Source organism: Poecilia mexicana, unplaced genomic scaffold (assembly GCF_051168715.1).
Source record: "Poecilia mexicana isolate PSO_F unplaced genomic scaffold, ASM5116871v1 scaffold_12, whole genome shotgun sequence".
Taxonomy (NCBI): domain Eukaryota; kingdom Metazoa; phylum Chordata; class Actinopteri; order Cyprinodontiformes; family Poeciliidae; genus Poecilia; species Poecilia mexicana.
In genome coordinates this window covers 26,118,180-26,135,545 of record NW_028263381.1, presented here as the reverse complement: position 1 = coordinate 26,135,545, position 17,366 = coordinate 26,118,180, and the positions used below count along the sequence as shown (strand labels likewise).

Sequence of the window (17,366 nt, the reverse complement as noted above, 5' to 3'; positions counted from 1 at the left end):
TTTATTGAATAACTTGAGAAAAACTGATAAAAAACTGATAACTTTAAGAAAACCTGAGATAATGTCAGTGAATGTGAAGCAGAAAGCAGTTTGAACAGCCAGAGGGTTTTATTTCTATTTATTTCTGGTAAAAACTCAGTGAAATGTTTTTATTTATAATAAAAACTCAGTGAAATGTTTTTATTTATAATAAAAACTCAGTGAAATGTTTTTATTTATAATAAAAACTCAGTGAAATGTTTTTATTTGTGGTAAAAACTCAGTGAAATGTTTTTATTTGTGGTAAAAACTCAGTGAAATGTTTTTATTTGTGGTAAAAACTCAGTGAAATGCTTTTATTTGTGGTAAAAACTCAGTGAAATGCTTTTATTTGTGGTAAAAACTCAGTGAAACGTTTTTATTTCTGGTAAAAACTCAGTGAAACGTTTTTATTTCTGGTAAAAACTCAGTGAAATGCTTTTATTTGTGGTAAAAACTCAGTGAAACGCTTTTATTTGTGGTAAAAACTCAGTGAAACGTTTTTATTTGTGGTAAAAACTCAGTGAAATGTTTTTATTTGTGGTAAAAACTCAGTGAAACGTTTTTATTTGTGGTAAAAACTCAGTGAAACATTTTTATTTGTGGTAAAAACTCAGTGAAACGTTTTTATTTGTGGTAAAAACTCAGTGAAATGCTTTTATTTGTGGTAAAAACTCAGTGAAATGTTTTTATTTGTGGTAAAAACTCAGTGAAATGTTTTTATTTGTGGTAAAAACTCAGTGAAATGCTTTTATTTCTGGTAAAAACTCAGTGAAATGTTTTTATTTGTGGTAAAAACTCAGTGAAATGTTTTTATTTGTGGTAAAAACTCAGTGAAATGTTTTTATTTGTGGTAAAAACTCAGTGAAACGTTTTTATTTCTGGTAAAAACTCAGTGAAATGCTTTTATTTGTGGTAAAAACTCAGTGAAATGTTTTTATTTGTGGTAAAAACTCAGTGAAATGTTTTTATTTGTGGTAAAAACTCAGTGAAATGCTTTTATTTGTGGTAAATCTCCACTTGCCCGTATTTGTCGGCCAGCTCCTTGGCTTGTTTCTCCTGAACTTCCCGCTGGTCGGCCAGGTCCGCCTTGTTCCCGACCAGAACGATGTCCGGGTTCTCGCAGTAGGCGTTGGCCTGCAGCTGGCCTGCGGTTCGGTTGCCACGGCAACCAGGCGGCGCAGCAGAGGACAGAGAAATGTGACGTTTATTCAGATGTAGCAGCAGCAAAGTGACGAGCGACTGGCGACAAATCAGATTCATCAATCGAATTTTTGAAGTTTTAAAAAAAAATCAGGATTTTTTTAAGCAATTTGCTTTTTGGGTTTTGATTCTGCAGAGCCAACGGCGGCCATCTTGGTTTACAGACGTTTTTTACAGCTTCTGTTTGTTTGGATTTTGAATTATTCTCAAAATACAAAACCAGGCAAAGATGTTCCTATTTTTATTCACAGAAATAAGTCGAAATAAAACCAGAATAAAGTCATAATGTTACCTGAACAATGTAATGATTTTATATCTGTGAAAAATAACAAAAAGTTAAAAAAGTTAAAATTAGGAACGTTGAGCGTTTTCTGACGTTATTCTTTCTCACTTCCTGATAAATCAAAAGTTTTTTTATCATTAAACGAATTTTTGTAAATTTTTTCTTTAGTAAAATTCTTTTTCTGCTAATATTACATATATTTTCCCAGAATTAAACAAAAGTCCTTACAGTCAACTAACTGAACTTTTTCAAAAATATTTTCTGTAAAAAAAAAATTAATTTATAAATTTAATTTGGTTTGAAAAAATTGGAGATTTTATTTTTAAGCCACGTCGCCCAGAACTACAAGCAACAGAGGAATTTAGATTCATACAAAAATAAAAGTTTGATAAATTTAAAGAAGTAAAATAACAACAAAATCACAACATGAAATATCACAATCTGACCCAAAGACATGTGAGACTGAATTATATAAAGCAGGGGGCACCAACTTTTAGATTCACCTCTGCTCCAAAATGTCTGAATCCCTCACCAGCATTCATTCCTCTCTGCAATAGGCTGGAAACGAGAAGTTTATTTGATCCAGGTGTGTTTGAGCAGATCTAAAAGTTACAGGATGGAGGACCTGGAGGACTGGAGTTGGTGACCCCTGATATAAAGGATGTAGAAAATGTTCATGTGTATTTATGCAATAAGTGAAAATTAAACTGTAAATACCAGTAAGGATGTGAATATTTATGGAGTTTATGTGAGCAGTGATGGTTCTGGAGGAAGGATCTGTGTTTACGCTGCTTTGTGCACCGAGGATGCAGCAGATTTTACTTTAGTCCTTCTGTTTCCTTCCACCTGAATAAATACATAAACTAGAACACAAACTGAGTAAAACTGTCTTAAAATAGATTTATAAAATATTTACAGCATATTCCTGAACTGAAATATTAAACCTCTGATGTGTTTTCAGCTCTGCTGGGTCAGATCCTTCAAACAGCTGAATATTTCGTACTCATCCAGTTGCGAACGTTGAGGAAGCTCTGCTGGCTGGTCAGGTCGAACATCAGCAGGAAGCCCATGGCGTCCCTGAAGAACGCCGTGGTCAGGCTGCGGAACCTGCAGCACAAAATCAGGACGGGCAGACATGATGCTAGATGGCTTATTAAAGCTGCAGCACAAAACTTTTATAAAAATATATATAGATTTATAACATATTAGTTAAAACTGTCACCATGTTGTGACAGTTTGTTATGAGACAGATAAAACTTTTTTCTCCCTGAGCTGCTGCTGCTGTCTGGAAAATCCACCCAAAACAACCAATCAGAACCAAGAGGCGGGGCTTAGCGCTGTCAATCATCCTAGTGTACTAGCTGCTAAATGTGCAACTGGTGGAGAAACAACTTACCATTATAAAAAAAAAAAACATTAATCCACTGTCATCGGTGGCTATGCTAACTAGCCTTAGCATCCACAGCATGCTACGCTAGCTGCACGTAGCAGAGAGAAAGGTGGGTTAGTGATTGACAGCGCTAAGACCCGCCTCCTGGCTCTGATTGGTTGTTTCTAGAACAGGGTGAAAACAGAGGATCAATATTTTTACAGATTATTTGTGTTTTTAGAAACTCAATAAAAATGCAAAATTTGTATTTTAAAATTTGCTGCAGATTTAGAGGTGGAATAAATTTCTTTTACTGAAATGTTGTGGTTCTTCAGACGTTCTTCTGTATTAAATCTTTTTCTGGTTAAACTGTTTGAGTTCGGTTCTCTGAATCTTTATTTTTGCGTATTAAACGTGTTGAATCTTCCAGGCCAACGTTTGTCTGGTTTGGACCAGAACCGGCTGGTCCTGGTGACTCACTGCTGCATTAGTCATCCCTCGTTACGTCATTTTATCCGCTTTACCTCGCCTCAGTCCAACAGAACCGACCGGCAGAACCGCAGCTGTGGAGGAGAGCAGGGAGCAGCGCGACAACCGGGAGGGTCAAAGGTCATTTAAACCAACACAACATATTATATATATTTCTAATGTTGTATAAAAGGCTGATTCTCTTCAGAGCTTCAGAAACGCTATTTTTAAAACCAATCAGTGTAATAATCATCAGACAAATTGATTGTCAGGATAATCAATTAATCAGAAAGTTCCAGACCTACATAGATCTGAAGATAAAATCAGATTCTGATCCGATTTCAGTCAGTTCATTTAATTTGGATCATATTAATGAGAAATCTGCCCCCTACTGGTGGAAAACCAGATTTATTTACAGCTTTTGGTGATCCATCCATCCATCCACCCCTCCCTCCCTCCCTCCTCACCTTTCCCTCCCTCCATCTTCCCTCCCTCCCCCCTTCCCTCTCCTCCTCCCTCCCTCCTCACCTTTCCCTCCCTCCATCTTCTCTCCCTCCCCCCCTCCTCCCCCCCTTCCTCACCTCTCCTGTCCCGCCGTGTCCCAGAGCTGCAGGTGAACCTTGAAGGTTTTTCCCGTCGTCGTTCCATTCGGGTTTGAAGCCGTGTAAACCTGAAGAGGAAAACATTCAGTCAGGATTAAATAAAATCATCTGAGAAGAAAATTAGAACGAAAAAACAATAAAAAACAAACATAACCAGTTTACTTTCTGGAAAGTTGATTATTTTTTCTCTTCCTCATCTTAAAGAGTAAAATCTTGATCTTGTTCTAAACCAGTGGAGTTCAAACTGGGTCCTGGAGGCCCAAGGTGGGTCCTGGAGGCCCAAACTGGGTCCTGGAGGCCCGACGTCCTGCATGTTTTATTCCCTCCCTGGTTTTACGCACCTGGATCAAATGATGGGTCATTACAGACCGAACCAGAACACTGACCTGCTGAGGATGTTGTTTTTCCCAGCAGGGAGAGAATAAAACCTGCAGGACGCTTCCAGGACCCACCTTGGGCCTCCAGGACCCACCTTGGGCCTCCAGGACCCACCTTGGGGACCCACCTTGGGCCTCCAGGACCCACCTTGGGCCTCCAGGACCCACCTTGGGGACCCACCTTGGGCCTCCAGGACCCACCTTGGGCCTCCAGGACCCACCTTGGGGACCCACCTTGGGCCTCCAGGACCCACCTTGGGGACCCACCTTGGGCCTCCAGGACCCACCTTGGGCCTCCAGGACCCACCTTGGGGACCCACTTTGGGCCTCCAGGACCCACCTTGGGGACCCACCTTGGGCCTCCAGGACCCACCTTGGGCCTCCAGGACCCACCTTGGGACCCACTTTGGGCCTCCAGGACCCACCTTGGGCCTCCAGGACCCACTTTGGGCCTCCAGGACCCACTTTGGGCCTCCAGGACCCAGTTTGAGCCTCCAGGACCCACTTTGGGCCTCCAGGACCCAGTTTGAGCCTCCAGGACCCACCTTGGGCCTCCAGGACCCAGTTTGAGCCTCCAGGACCCACCTTGGGCCTCCAGGACCCAGTTTGGACCTCCACGACCCAGTTTGGACCTCCAGGACCCAGTTTGGACCTCCAGGACCCACCTTGGGCCTCCAGGACCCACCTTGGGGACCCACCTTGGGCCTCCAGGACCCACCTTGGGCCTCCAGGACCCACCTTGGGGACCCACTTTGGGCCTCCAGGACCCACCTTGGGACCCACTTTGGGCCTCCAGGACCCACCTTGGGCCTCCAGGACCCACTTTGGGCCTCCAGGACCCAGTTTGGGCCTCCAGGACCCACTTTGGGCCTCCAGGACCCAGTTTGAGCCTCCAGGACCCACCTTGGACCTCCAGGACCCAGTTTGGACCTCCAGGACCCAGTTTGGGCCTCCAGGACCCACCTTGGGCCTCCAGGAGCCACCTTGGGCCTCCAGGAGCCACCTTGGGCCTCCAGGAGCCACCTTGGGCCTCCAGGAGCCACCTTGGGCCTCCAGGAGCCACCTTGGGCCTCCAGGACCCACCTTGGGCCTCCAGGAACCACCTTGGGCCTCCAGGACCCACCTTGGGCCTCCAGGACCCACCTTGGGCCTCCAGGACCCACCTTGGGCCTCCAGGAACCACCTTGGGCCTCCAGGACCCACCTTGGGCCTCCAGGAACCACCTTGGGCCTCCAGGACCCACCTTGGGCCTCCAGGAACCACCTTGGGCCCCTGCTCTAATCTGTCCATCATGAAGGTTTAACTTCAATCATGGCTGTAACTTATTGATGAGAATCAAAGCGAATCGATCGATCGATTGTAAATACTTGGTGAACTTTTGCTTCTGGAGGTAATTTATCCAGATCGGTTTCCATGTGGGGATGGAAACATGGCGGCTGTGACTCAGCCGGCCTCGGTCGCCATGGTAACCCGTCCTGGGCGGAGAGCAAAGCGGAGGAAGAGCCGGAGCCTCACCACTCTCTTTTCCCTGAAGTCGATGCCCACCGTGGTGATGAACTTGGGGTTGAACTTGTTGTCGGTGTAGCGGTAGAGGAAGGTGGTCTTCCCCACGCCGGAGTCGCCCAGAGCCAGCAGCTTGATCAGGTAGTCGTAATCCCCATCAGTCATAGTGGAGACCGGAAAGAACCTGAGAGGGAAGAGAGGGAGCAGCCAGACGATGTAGAGGGATTTTATTTAGGATGGAGGAATCACAGGAGAGAACAACGAGGAAACTTAACTCTGAAGACGGAGAAACTGGATCAACTCTGAATGAACTGGGCTGATAAACTTTCTGTCATGGGAAAAATCACAAGAGTGAAAACGAAAAGGAAACTTTAACTGTGGGAGGAGAAATTATATACGAGTTTCTGCAAGATGCTATATTTTCTCTGCAGAGTAAAAGAAATCTCATCATGCTGAAAGTGAAATCACCAGATACATGGAAAATGAAGGAATGTCGTTTGTGGAAGGAGAAATTACACATCAGAGTGAAAACAAACCGCTCAACTTCTCATTTATTCACTGGAGTGACGACATTAATCCTCCGTTTCTGGTTCTAGTAGAAAATCAAACAGTTTTTGTCTCTGAGATTCAACACTTTGTCACATGAGAGTCAGAATCGAACAGCCTGCCTCTCATCCATCCATCCATCCATCCATCCCTTTCATCCATCCCTCCATCCATCCATCCATCCATCCCTCCATCCATCCATCCATCCCTCCCTCCCTCCCTCCCTCCCTCCCTCCCTCCCTCCCTCCCTCCCTCCCTCCCTCCCTCCCTCCATCCATCCCTCTCTCCATACCTCCATCCATCCATCCATCCATCCATCCATCCCTCTCATCCATCCATCCCTCTCATCCATCCATCCATCCATCCAGGATGAAGTGAATGAATGAAAACCGTCCTGCAGCACCACGACCCATCAGCAGCTGCTGTCCTGCTGGGCCGACCGGACCAGAACAGGAGCTGGTGGGAAACACCGACCGAGTCCAGGAGGAAAGAGGAAACGAGATCCTTCACTCAAAAAGACAATCTGAACATTTTTCAGTAACTTTTGCTTCTTATTGAGATGAGAATCAAGTTTTCCATCAGGTTTTATTTGCAGAGATGAACGAATCCTTCATGCAGGGAGTTTGTGTTCAGATCATGGGACTCTGGTCCACCAGCTGACTGCAGCGTGTTAAATATGGGGCTTTATTACGGGGCAGCGACGTTCTGCCTGCAGTTCAGACGGTGACGCCATGCAGCCGTCAGTCTGAGACAAATTTAGCCTCCTGACATTTAACCTGCAACGTTTCAATCAATAGCTTCTGCTAAATACTGTGTTGTTATAGCACTTTAGCTTTAGCAGAACTAAAGTTTATGATTAGCAACTTAGCATTAGCTTCTGCTAAATACTGTGTTGTTATAGCACTTTAGCTTTAGCAGAACTAAAGTTTATGATTAGCAACTTAGCATTAGCTTCTGCTAAATACTGTGTTGTTATAGCACTTTAGCTTTAGCAGAACTAAAGTTTATGATTAGCAACTTAGCATTAGCTTCTGCTAAATACTGTGTTGTTATAGCACTTTAGCTTTAGCAGAACTAAAGTTTATGATTAGCAACTTAGCATTAGCTTCTGCTAAATACTGTTAGCATAGCACTTTAGCTTTAGCAGAACTAAAGTTTATGATTAGCTCTTCAGACATTAGAACAGCTAAGTCTCTCGTTAGCGATGCCGACCTCTGGCTTCCACTAGCGTTTCATCAGGATCTTTGTCTCTTTTTGCCACAGAGATGTGAACCAGACAGAGTGAGGAGCGTTTTGGATTAAAGATGGCAGCCTGACTTTCCTCTCCAACTGTAGTTTAACATCCGTTCCCCAACAGTGGATATTTTCTGAAAGGTCAGCCGGACCTTTAGGTCTGACTGATGGGTCCTCCGGTCCAACCTAACCTGATCACAGGACTAATTTGTTTTCCATCTCCTGCTGTCGCTAACAATCTGTCCTTCGAAGCCGCAGATCGATAACTGATGAGCGCTGGCCTTTAACTATTCAGTTACTCAGGACGCCCAGACGGTTTGCAGCAGGTTGTCCTGAAGCGTCTCCAGAGGAAACGGCAGAAACATCAGAGTCTGGAACATTCAGGGTGAATAATTCACTGCTCCGCAGCGCCTCGACGCTCTGAGGCCGACATCCTCACCAACTGAACCTCACAAGACACAAAAACCTGAAAATGATCCACCAGGACGGAATAAAGATGATCTGAGATATTCCACAGATTAGTCCAGTCCAACTCAACAGAGTCATTATTTACCAACCAAACAGGAAGTCAGCTTGGAGGAAAACAAACCAAAGGAGAGGAAGTTTTATTTGTAGAGCGAGTTTCAGCAGCGAGGCGGTTCAACGGGCTCTTCATGACAAACACAGAAAAATACAAAGTTATAAAGAAAAACACGATGAACAAACTTTACAGTTTGATGAGCGACTTCACCAGAACCAGACAACCAATCAGTTTGTTTCACTCATTATGGCTGCAGAGCAGCGTCCAGATTCACACGTTTCCCTGAACACAACAGGCCGAAACATGGAAACCAAACCGGCTCATCACATTCAGGCCGGTCCGACACGAACGACACCGTTCAGAACCAGAACCAGAACCGTACCGTCATCACATCCAGACACATGAAACCCGATCAAACACAGAACACGCATTAGCCTCGCTACAGACGGAGGGCGGGTCGCTGCTGAGGCTGGAAACGTTGATTTATGGGGACAAAACCATCTGAGCAGGTTCAGAAAACCAAACAGGAAATGACGACCCAGTTCCTGCAACAAAAATACTTCACAACATTACAAACCACAAAAATATCCAGAAATAAACAGTACAAATAAACATGATGCATCAAAACAGAGATAAAAAAGAAAAACAATTAAAATTAGCATGAATAAAAATCATTAATTGTAAATAAATTCAAGAAAACGTAGAAAAAAAAAGAAATAAGATATTTTTCAATCTAAAAATAAAAAATACTTCTAAAACTAATTTTTGAAATTCTAAAAACAAAACATGGAAGTGATCTTTTATTAGAAATGAAGTTGTGAAAGTAAAATTAGCTCTTTGTAATTTATCTGGGATTTTAGGGAAAGCTAAGTGCGCTAAAGGTTTACAAAGTTAGCAAAAGCGCTAAATGAAAAGTTTTGCTATTAGCGCATTAGCAGAAGAGTGCCAACCAGTGGAAACATGCTAGTATTTCCCTCCTGGACGTTTTATCTACATAAACAGATCTGGACAGACGGGCGGCGGATCTATGGCTCCATTTTCTATAAAACTGGTTCATTTCTGGATTTTTGCTCATTTTAAGAATTTACTCTGCTGTTAAAATCCCAACAATGGTGAGAAACACTCAGTCTGTTTCTTTCTCTCCGTCTGGTTCGTTGCTTATCGAGTTAGAGGTCATGTGACCGGTCAGCTGACTGGATGTGCGGCGGCCATTTTGCCTCAGGTCAGCAGAAACAGAACATCCTGTTTGCTTCTTCGCCTCCAGGATCCTTAAAGTGGTTTGACCTGAATATTTCACTTTCTGACTCACAACCAGAGGGAAAACTTTCATTAAATCACATTTTAAACCCGTTTAGGTGAATTAGATCTGATTCCAAAATAGATTTAATTCAGGCAATAACGAGCTGTGATATGTCAGGGTTAATATTATTAGAAGCTGCGAGTGAAAAAGTTTCTCCATCTGTTGGTTTTTATTAAGCAACAGATGGCATATAAATTTATACATTTCATAGTGAAATAAATCAATTCAGGAGCAGCATTTTGTTACAACAGGAAACTTATAACAAGACTTAAAAATCTTAAAATGAGATGCAAAATGAGAAAAGTTCTCATTATAAAGAGATAAGTTTTATTTCATTAAGATAAGAAAGTTTGCCATCCGTTTCTTGTTTTAACAAATTTGTTTATTTCTTGCTTCTCGTTTGTCTCTTGATTCAAGAATTGATCATCATAACCAAACCTAAAACCATTAAATAATCCAGCAACAACAAAATTTAAGATGTGATTAACGTACTTAAGGCTAACTTACACTCTTTAACTTAATTTAAGACATTTTAAGGCCTTGATTTTAGGAATTTAAGACTTTTTAAGGATGCATGGACACCTATCTGTTTAGATATTTTCCAGCATTTATTTCATGCAAACCTGTGATTAGCATATTTAAAGCTAACTTTCATTTAAAAATGAATTTAAGACATTTTAAGGATGCATGGACACCTATCTGTTTAGATATTTTCCAGCATTTATTTCATGCAAACCTGTGATTAGCATATTTAAAGCTAACTTTCATTTAAAAATGAATTTAAGACTTTTTAAGGATGCATGGACACCTATCTGTTTAGATATTTTCCAGCATTTATTTCATGCAAACCTGTGATTAGCATATTTAAAGCTAACTTTCATTTAAAAATGAATTTAAGACATTTTAAGACCTTAATTTGACATGCAGCTTTTTCACTTATTAATCTTTTTTCATTAAGATAAAAATGGTTCTAAAGTCTGGATCATTTTTATCATGTTGAAAGGGTGTACTTAGTTTTTCCCATAACTAAACAACCGTTAGGGCTTCCTGTGACAGAAGAAAAAACCCAGATGTTTCGACCTCATCGAAACTCTGGTAGGAATATTAATGAGCCTCGACTGAAGCATCAGAAAAACCTTTAAATTACATTTTTCAGACATTTTACACTTTAATTTCCTCCTGAGAATCCTGAAAGTAAAGAAAACAAACAGATCCACTTTGTTTGGATACGCATACATGCAGAGCTCAGAGGTCAGGATTTGAGTAGGACAGAACCAGAACTCCACCAAACAACCGAGAAAAGTCCAAACGATGGAGTGGAAACATGTTTCAGGTTTAAAGGTTTATAAAACATCACTGGGCTGGAAAAGACTTTCTGTTTCAGACTGAAGTTAAAATCAAACTGAAGACGAGAAACCAGGAAAAAGACGCTGACTGCTCAGAAACGCTCAACAGAACCACACCTGAAAAATCACAACCATTAAAGGAGATTCTCACTTCATCTGTTCAGTTCAAAAACTTCATCAACCAACCAATCAATCAATCAATCAATCAATACAAATAGATTTTTTACACTTTAAAGGTTAAGTAACTGAACCCGTCCAGAAATAAATCAACTACAATCCAGATTTAAAAGTAATTAAAAATAAATAAATATGGAAAATATTTCTGGTCTAATTATTATCAATAACATCCAGCAAAGAAATAAATAATATTATCAATTTAAAAAATTACATAAATCATCATCAACTTAATAAACTACAAAAAATTAATTATTCATTTATTGTTTTTATTAATTAATAATATATTACATTAATAGTATTTTTAATACAAATTTTATCAATGACAATGTCTATATATATATATATAATCACTTTAGTTTTTAATGAATAATAATACCACATTAATAATAACTAATATATTAAAATAAGCAATAATTACCTTTTTATTTTGTTTTTAGGAATCAGAGTAGTTAATATTATTTACATGAATAAAAATGAAACTGATAAAGACAAATGATTTCACTCTTACGCCTCAGTTATAAACCAAAATTAAAATATTCATAAAAATGATGATTAAAATAAATCAAATAAAGTGAAACACCTGGATTTACTCAGAACCGTCATTTAATCAGAAAACCTGATTAAAGACATGAAATCAAACTAATTAAAGTTAAATTAAAAACCATCTAAACTCTTCAGGCCTCCAGATGCTTCAGCTGATGAACATCATCAGGTTCGTCTCACCTGAGCCCAGAAGGTTCTTCAGATGAAACCGGTTCTGTTCAGCAAACTGAACTAGAATCAGAACTTTTTAAACTTTCTGCTAACAGAACCAACTTCTGCACTTCGACCCGAATGTAAACAATCAGACTCAAATATTGACCCATAATTCTGCTGCGTTATAAACATAAGAGAGGAAATGTTCAGGTATCAGACGGGTTTTCACACGATTCGTCCTCCAGAACCAACAGAGACCCGGCGGGTCGGAGGAAGAAACGCCGACGGGTTCATTCATTCACAACAAAACTTAAGATTCAAACATCCCGACTCGTTTTCCCAGAAAGAACCAGAAATAAAAACCCAATAAAGGAATTACTGTTTAAATAAATTCAAAGCATGAGAATTTATCTGTTTTCATCAACGCAGTGAATCCTAACATGGAGCAAAATATCAAGCAAAGTGGTGGAGTGTGAAAGTAACATTTTATTTATATGGCACATTTTCAGCAACATTTCAAAATGCTTTACAGGAAGTAAAAGGAAATACAAACAAAATACCAAAGGAAAAGAATCTACGGTATGTAAACCAGGTTCTCCTGTTCAGTGATAAGAACCGACTTTCCAGCCACACTGTTCAGTTTGTCCAAAAGCTGCTTGGCCATAAACTGGTTAACAGAACCACAGAAAAGAAATCTGTGATGGCCTAGTCAAAGTCCAGACATTAATCTTTTTGAACTGAAGTAGTGTGGAAAAAAAGTGTGGGCCAAAACTCCTCCACAACCATGTGAGGAGAAAACGACGAAGCTGGACAGAAAACGTTCAGGGTTTTTTTTTTTTTTTTTTTTTTTTTTGGTTTTTCCTGCAAATTTTCAACTTTTGTAGCTCATAAATTTCACAGTTTTTTTTCTGGAAAACATCTGTTTTTTGGCAGAAATTTACTCCATATTTCTAATCACCACTAAAATTAATTAGTACCATCATGCAGCCCTGATGGAGAGAACCAAAACATCCAAACAGAAGATCAACAAGTTCTTCCTAATTTCTAAGATTAATCTCGAAATTTCTGTGTTTGTGCTAAAATGGCCTTAAAACCATTGCAACAGATTTTATAACACAGAAAATGCCAACTAGAAAGGATTGCGTCTGCAGTTTGGCGCCCCCTGTAGGGTGGCGCCCTATGCTGCTCTGTGACGTCAGCTCATTTCTTCTGTGCGTTCGGGTCCTAAATTGTTCACACAGCCGTATTACTGCTCACATTTAATGAAAGAAGAATTGGAGCCTAGTAAAAAAATAAAATATAAATAAATAAATAGATAGATAGATAGATAGATAGATAGATAGATAAATAAATAGATAAATAGATAATCGTTATTGAGCATTTTCACCCTCCTGTGTTTCTTCTCTAAAGACAGAAGCCTTGTTCCAAACTCTGCTTGGCCACTTCTAAACTTATGACTTGCCGTATTTTTATTGCGGTCATAAATTAAACTTTGTTTCTGGCCAAAGAAAAGCGTAACGATGTAAACAACTTTCTCCCTTTCAGGTGAAATTTTCCTGTCTTGGTTCGGAACCATCTTCACCTAAACCTGCTTTCATTTCTTTACAGCTGAGAATATAAATAAGAAGAAAGAAAATTCATCTAAAGGTCCCCATATCCATCCATAAAAACAAAAAACTAATTAAAAACGTTTTTTTCTAGAATAAAAAGAGAAGAAAGCGAAAGTTTCAGGCTGTTGAAAATAAAAACTGCGTTTAGAACAACGTGAGAAAATCAGGCTGGTGGTGAAGAGATTTATTCCTCCAACCAGATCAGATCAAACCTTTTCTTTTTATTCCTAATGAGCCACAAACTCCAGACCGACCCGGAGCTCCTACCTGTCCGCGGTTCCTCGGCCGGTTTCACGGTCAGATCCGGAGGGAGACGACCGGGCGGTCAGCCAGCGTTTACCCGCAGACCGGACGCTCTGCTGGGACGCGGGGCGGCGGAGCGGCGGGGAGCTGGAGGAGGCAGCGGGCGGAGAGCCACGCCTTCCGGAGCAGCTGACTGCGGGGCGCCACGCATCGCTGATCGGGTTAACTTCCGGTCCGCCTCTAGGACCGCTGGGAACTAACTATTCACACCCCGGAACTATTTTCAGCTTTTAGTCACTTTCAGCTGGAAGCCGCAGCGTGTTGGAGCAACAGGAGAGGAGAAAGTTAAAGGGAAGGAAAACATTCATCCATCCTCTCATCCATCCGTCCGTTTGTTCATCCCGTGATCCATTCAAATGGATTTAGGGCTGCACTTTGACTAGGCCATTCCCACCCATGAATCAGCTTTGATCTAAACCATTGTTCCCTTGTCCTTATCCTCCCCACACAGCATGATGCTGCCACCACCGTGCATCACAGTCATGACTGCATGTAAAACTAGAAGCTCGGCGTTCGTCTCTGAGCAAAACGCTTCCTGAGACTCCAAGGAGCCAAACTTTGAGAACTTCCTGGAAGAGTTTCCTCTGTTTCTGAGAGTAATGAGAGGGTGAGGCTGCGATGAAGAAAGATACGACTCTGCTCACTCACACTCACACACACACACACACACACACACACACACACACACACACACACACACACACTGTTATCGGTGTGTTTCTTGGGTCATGTTTGGGTCATGCTGGTCCAAGAAACCAGAGTAGAACAGGAAGTGAATGAAAACCAGGTGGACGAGCCAAACCAGGTAAGTTCTGGGGAAGGAGGAAGTGACATCACTTTCTACAGGGTCTTAAAAATGCAGAGGCTCCACAACCCGACTGCAGAAAAACAAACCATGTTTTAATAAAGGTTCTGGTTTGGTTTCTGATCCATCAGCTGATTCCTAAAGGCTCATTTCGTCTTTCCTTTAAACAGAAAAAAGAAAGAATGAAATGATGTCTTATTTTATTCGCTCTCATAATAACAGTGAGACAACCCGGTAAATATCCTGAAACATTTTCCTCTCTTTGTCTTCCTTAAAAATCTCAGTTCTGCTGCGGCGGCGACTTCCTTCGCTTGGCTGGACATGAAGAATCCACTTCCTGTTCGCCACTGGAGGAATGAGCAGAACAGGGAAGAAGAAGAAACATCTTTTACTCTGTGCTAAAGTCCCTCCATTTATGGAGTAATAATAGTGACAAAACTTCCTTTTAGATTCACTCTTCATGGTTGGAGAATTACAACAATTGAATAAATAAAATGTCTGGCAGAAATAAGGAAACAGAAAAAAAATATTTTGTTTAATCAAAGGAAGTTTTGGGGCAATTATTTTTATTTTCTTAGTTTAAAAGGTTTTTAATTCATTTCCAGCAATAAAAATAGGACATTTCTTTTAACACCTGTGATGTGTTTAGCCAAATATGATGGTGTTTATGGGTAGAAGGTCACTGGATGTTTGTGGCAAAACTTTCTATGAGATAAAATAATAAAAAAAAGCTAATAAACATGGAAAAAGTTTTGGGCCACTTAAATAAATATCTGACATTTTTTACCAAGTTGAATTTTTTTTTCCAGAAATTTGGTATCTTTCTCAAAATTCTTATTTTAAAATTCAGAATTCTGTCTTTCTCACAATTTTAAAAAATTTTCACAGAATTCTCAATTTTTCTCAGAATTCTGACTTTATTCCATGGAATTTTAATATTTTTCCTCAGAATTCTGACATTTTCTTTATTTTTGTTTTTCACAAAATTCTGAATTTTCACAGAATTCTGACATTTTTCATAATTTTACTTTATCTCAGAATTCTTACTTTGACATTAAAGGTCAATATTTATTTATTTTCTGGTGGCTCTTGTCATCTTCATCAAATTAAGGAAATATTATTTGTGTTGTTCTTAAAGTTTTCCACAAACGGTAGAAAACTAATTTCCACCATTCTTGTCAGGGGCCACAGATGGCCCCTGAACCACACATTGGACATTGACATTGTCCAATGTGTGGTTCAGGGGCCACAGATGGCCCCTGAACCACACATTGGACAATGTCAATGTCCAATGTTATGTTACATTTTTATCAGGTTTTACACATTTCATCCTGACTCGAGTGTCTAAACAGGATTATTGACGTTTCCTGGCTCTTATAGGAACCCATCAGATCGATATCGATCACCAGCTGATGAAGACGACTTCCCTCAGATCAATAATCACTTTTTATTTCTCTCTTTTCACCCTGAGACATTTCCAATCCCCGCTCTCTGATTGGATGATCGTCAAAAGGCCAGGCGGGTCAAACCAATCACCAGCGACCGAGACGTGAAACATGACAGCAATTCCCACGATTCCCAGTGAAGCGGAGAGAAGCTCTGAGATGAACTGGTTTCATACTGGAAGTGTCTCTGCGGCTCACAGCCGTTACCACTGGGCTGCAGTCACTGCTGGGAGTGTTGACATCATCACCATCATCATCATCATCACCAACGTCCCAAAATACAACAACCTGAGGCCGGAGCAAATCCAGCTGCCGGATCGGATTCAAATCAAACTTCAGACGTTCAGCAAACCGACATATTAAACCCAAAAGGAACAAAAACTGGGAAATATTACAGACAAGGTTCTGGTTCTGGTTCTGGTGGTCAAATGCATTCAATAGTTAATAAGAGTGAGTTTAAGAACGTCAATAAAAGCAGATTTACTGCTTTCGGTTCATTCACATCAGTTCTGTTTAGGCTGATTTAAACCAACTCCAGTCCGTTTGTCTAGAAAATCCGGTTCGTACCAAAAAACCGAACTCCGATCCGAAAACAAACCTCAGTCTGGGTTCGGTTCAAATCAACTCTGGTGCAGTTTGAATGCAAATGTGATGAAACAGAACAGAGACCGCTCCAAAAGCAGGAAGTGGACTGCAGCACAGGGCATTCTGGGTAAATACAACCAAAAAAAACGTGCTAACCTCACGTTAGCATTGCGTTAGCATCACTTTAGCATCGCGCTAGTGGGAGAAATCCACCAACCACTAAAATCTGACGCCTCCATCTTGTTTCCATCTGGTGAAGCAGGAAGTTGCTCTCAGTGTCTTCAGAAGTTTTTGTGTCGTTTCCTTCAGTGGTTCTTGGTGCAGCGCCCCCACAGGCCAGGAGGGGAACAGGTTGGTTTGACTCAGAGCAGCTGGAGGTGGAGCAGATGATGGAGTTCTGGTTCTGAACCAAATCTACCAAACTATGAGGTGGGAAACAGCAACTGGTGCTGCTCATCAGCCTCTGAAGGGTTAAAGGTCATCTCCAAACCAAATGAAGTCCATCATTCTCCAAAGAGGAAAACATTTCAGATAGCTGCCAAGCTTCCCAGAATTAAACAAATTTACACAAAAATGTCAAAATTCATGCAGAATCATAAAGATAGCATCCTAACTAACCAATTCAGACAGTTTGTCAGCAAAGACAGTGAATTTAATGATGAGCAATAATCAGGCCTTGAATCCGAATTCCAGTTTGTCAGAAATCCTTGTTTTTTTTATTACCAGAGGAAAAGTCACATTTCAGAGACCTGAAATCCAGCTGTCACCATCCCAGGATCTCGTTTCAGACGCTGCAGCTGAAGCAAATCTGATTGTTTCTTACACTAAAGCATTTTGCAAACTCAGGCTTGAACCAAATTCGGTTTATCTCTAAAACTGTTTCCATTGGAAGCGTCTGCACTGGTGTGGAGGATTAAGATCGGATCGCTGTGGATCATGCAAAGCAGAAACAGAATAAAAAGGAAGAGTTTCTGCTG

The 17,366-nt window shown here is 40.9% G+C and overlaps 1 protein-coding gene across 4 annotated transcripts in view; it reads right to left on the bottom strand.

Moving 5' to 3' along the window:
* The window catches only part of rab27b (RAB27B, member RAS oncogene family), a 33,844-nt gene that overhangs the window by 4,204 nt on the left and 12,274 nt on the right, over positions 1-17,366 (bottom strand). The window contains exons 1-6 of one of the 4 annotated variants that reach the window (XM_088011213.1): positions 13,519-13,604; positions 6,099-6,151; positions 5,836-6,007; positions 3,923-4,011; positions 2,508-2,611; positions 1,043-1,166 (exon numbers count right to left, since the gene is read on the bottom strand). In XM_088011213.1, coding sequence (XP_087867339.1) covers positions 1,043-1,166; positions 2,508-2,611; positions 3,923-4,011; positions 5,836-5,988 — 470 coding nt within the window. In that variant the 5' untranslated portion in view covers positions 5,989-6,007; positions 6,099-6,151; positions 13,519-13,604. Of the gene's footprint in view, positions 1-1,042; positions 1,167-2,507; positions 2,612-3,922; positions 4,012-5,835; positions 6,008-6,098; positions 6,152-13,518; positions 13,946-17,366 lie in introns of those variants that run through there. The other 3 variants (XM_088011214.1, XM_014972909.2, XM_014972907.2) reach the window with 3 other exon arrangements.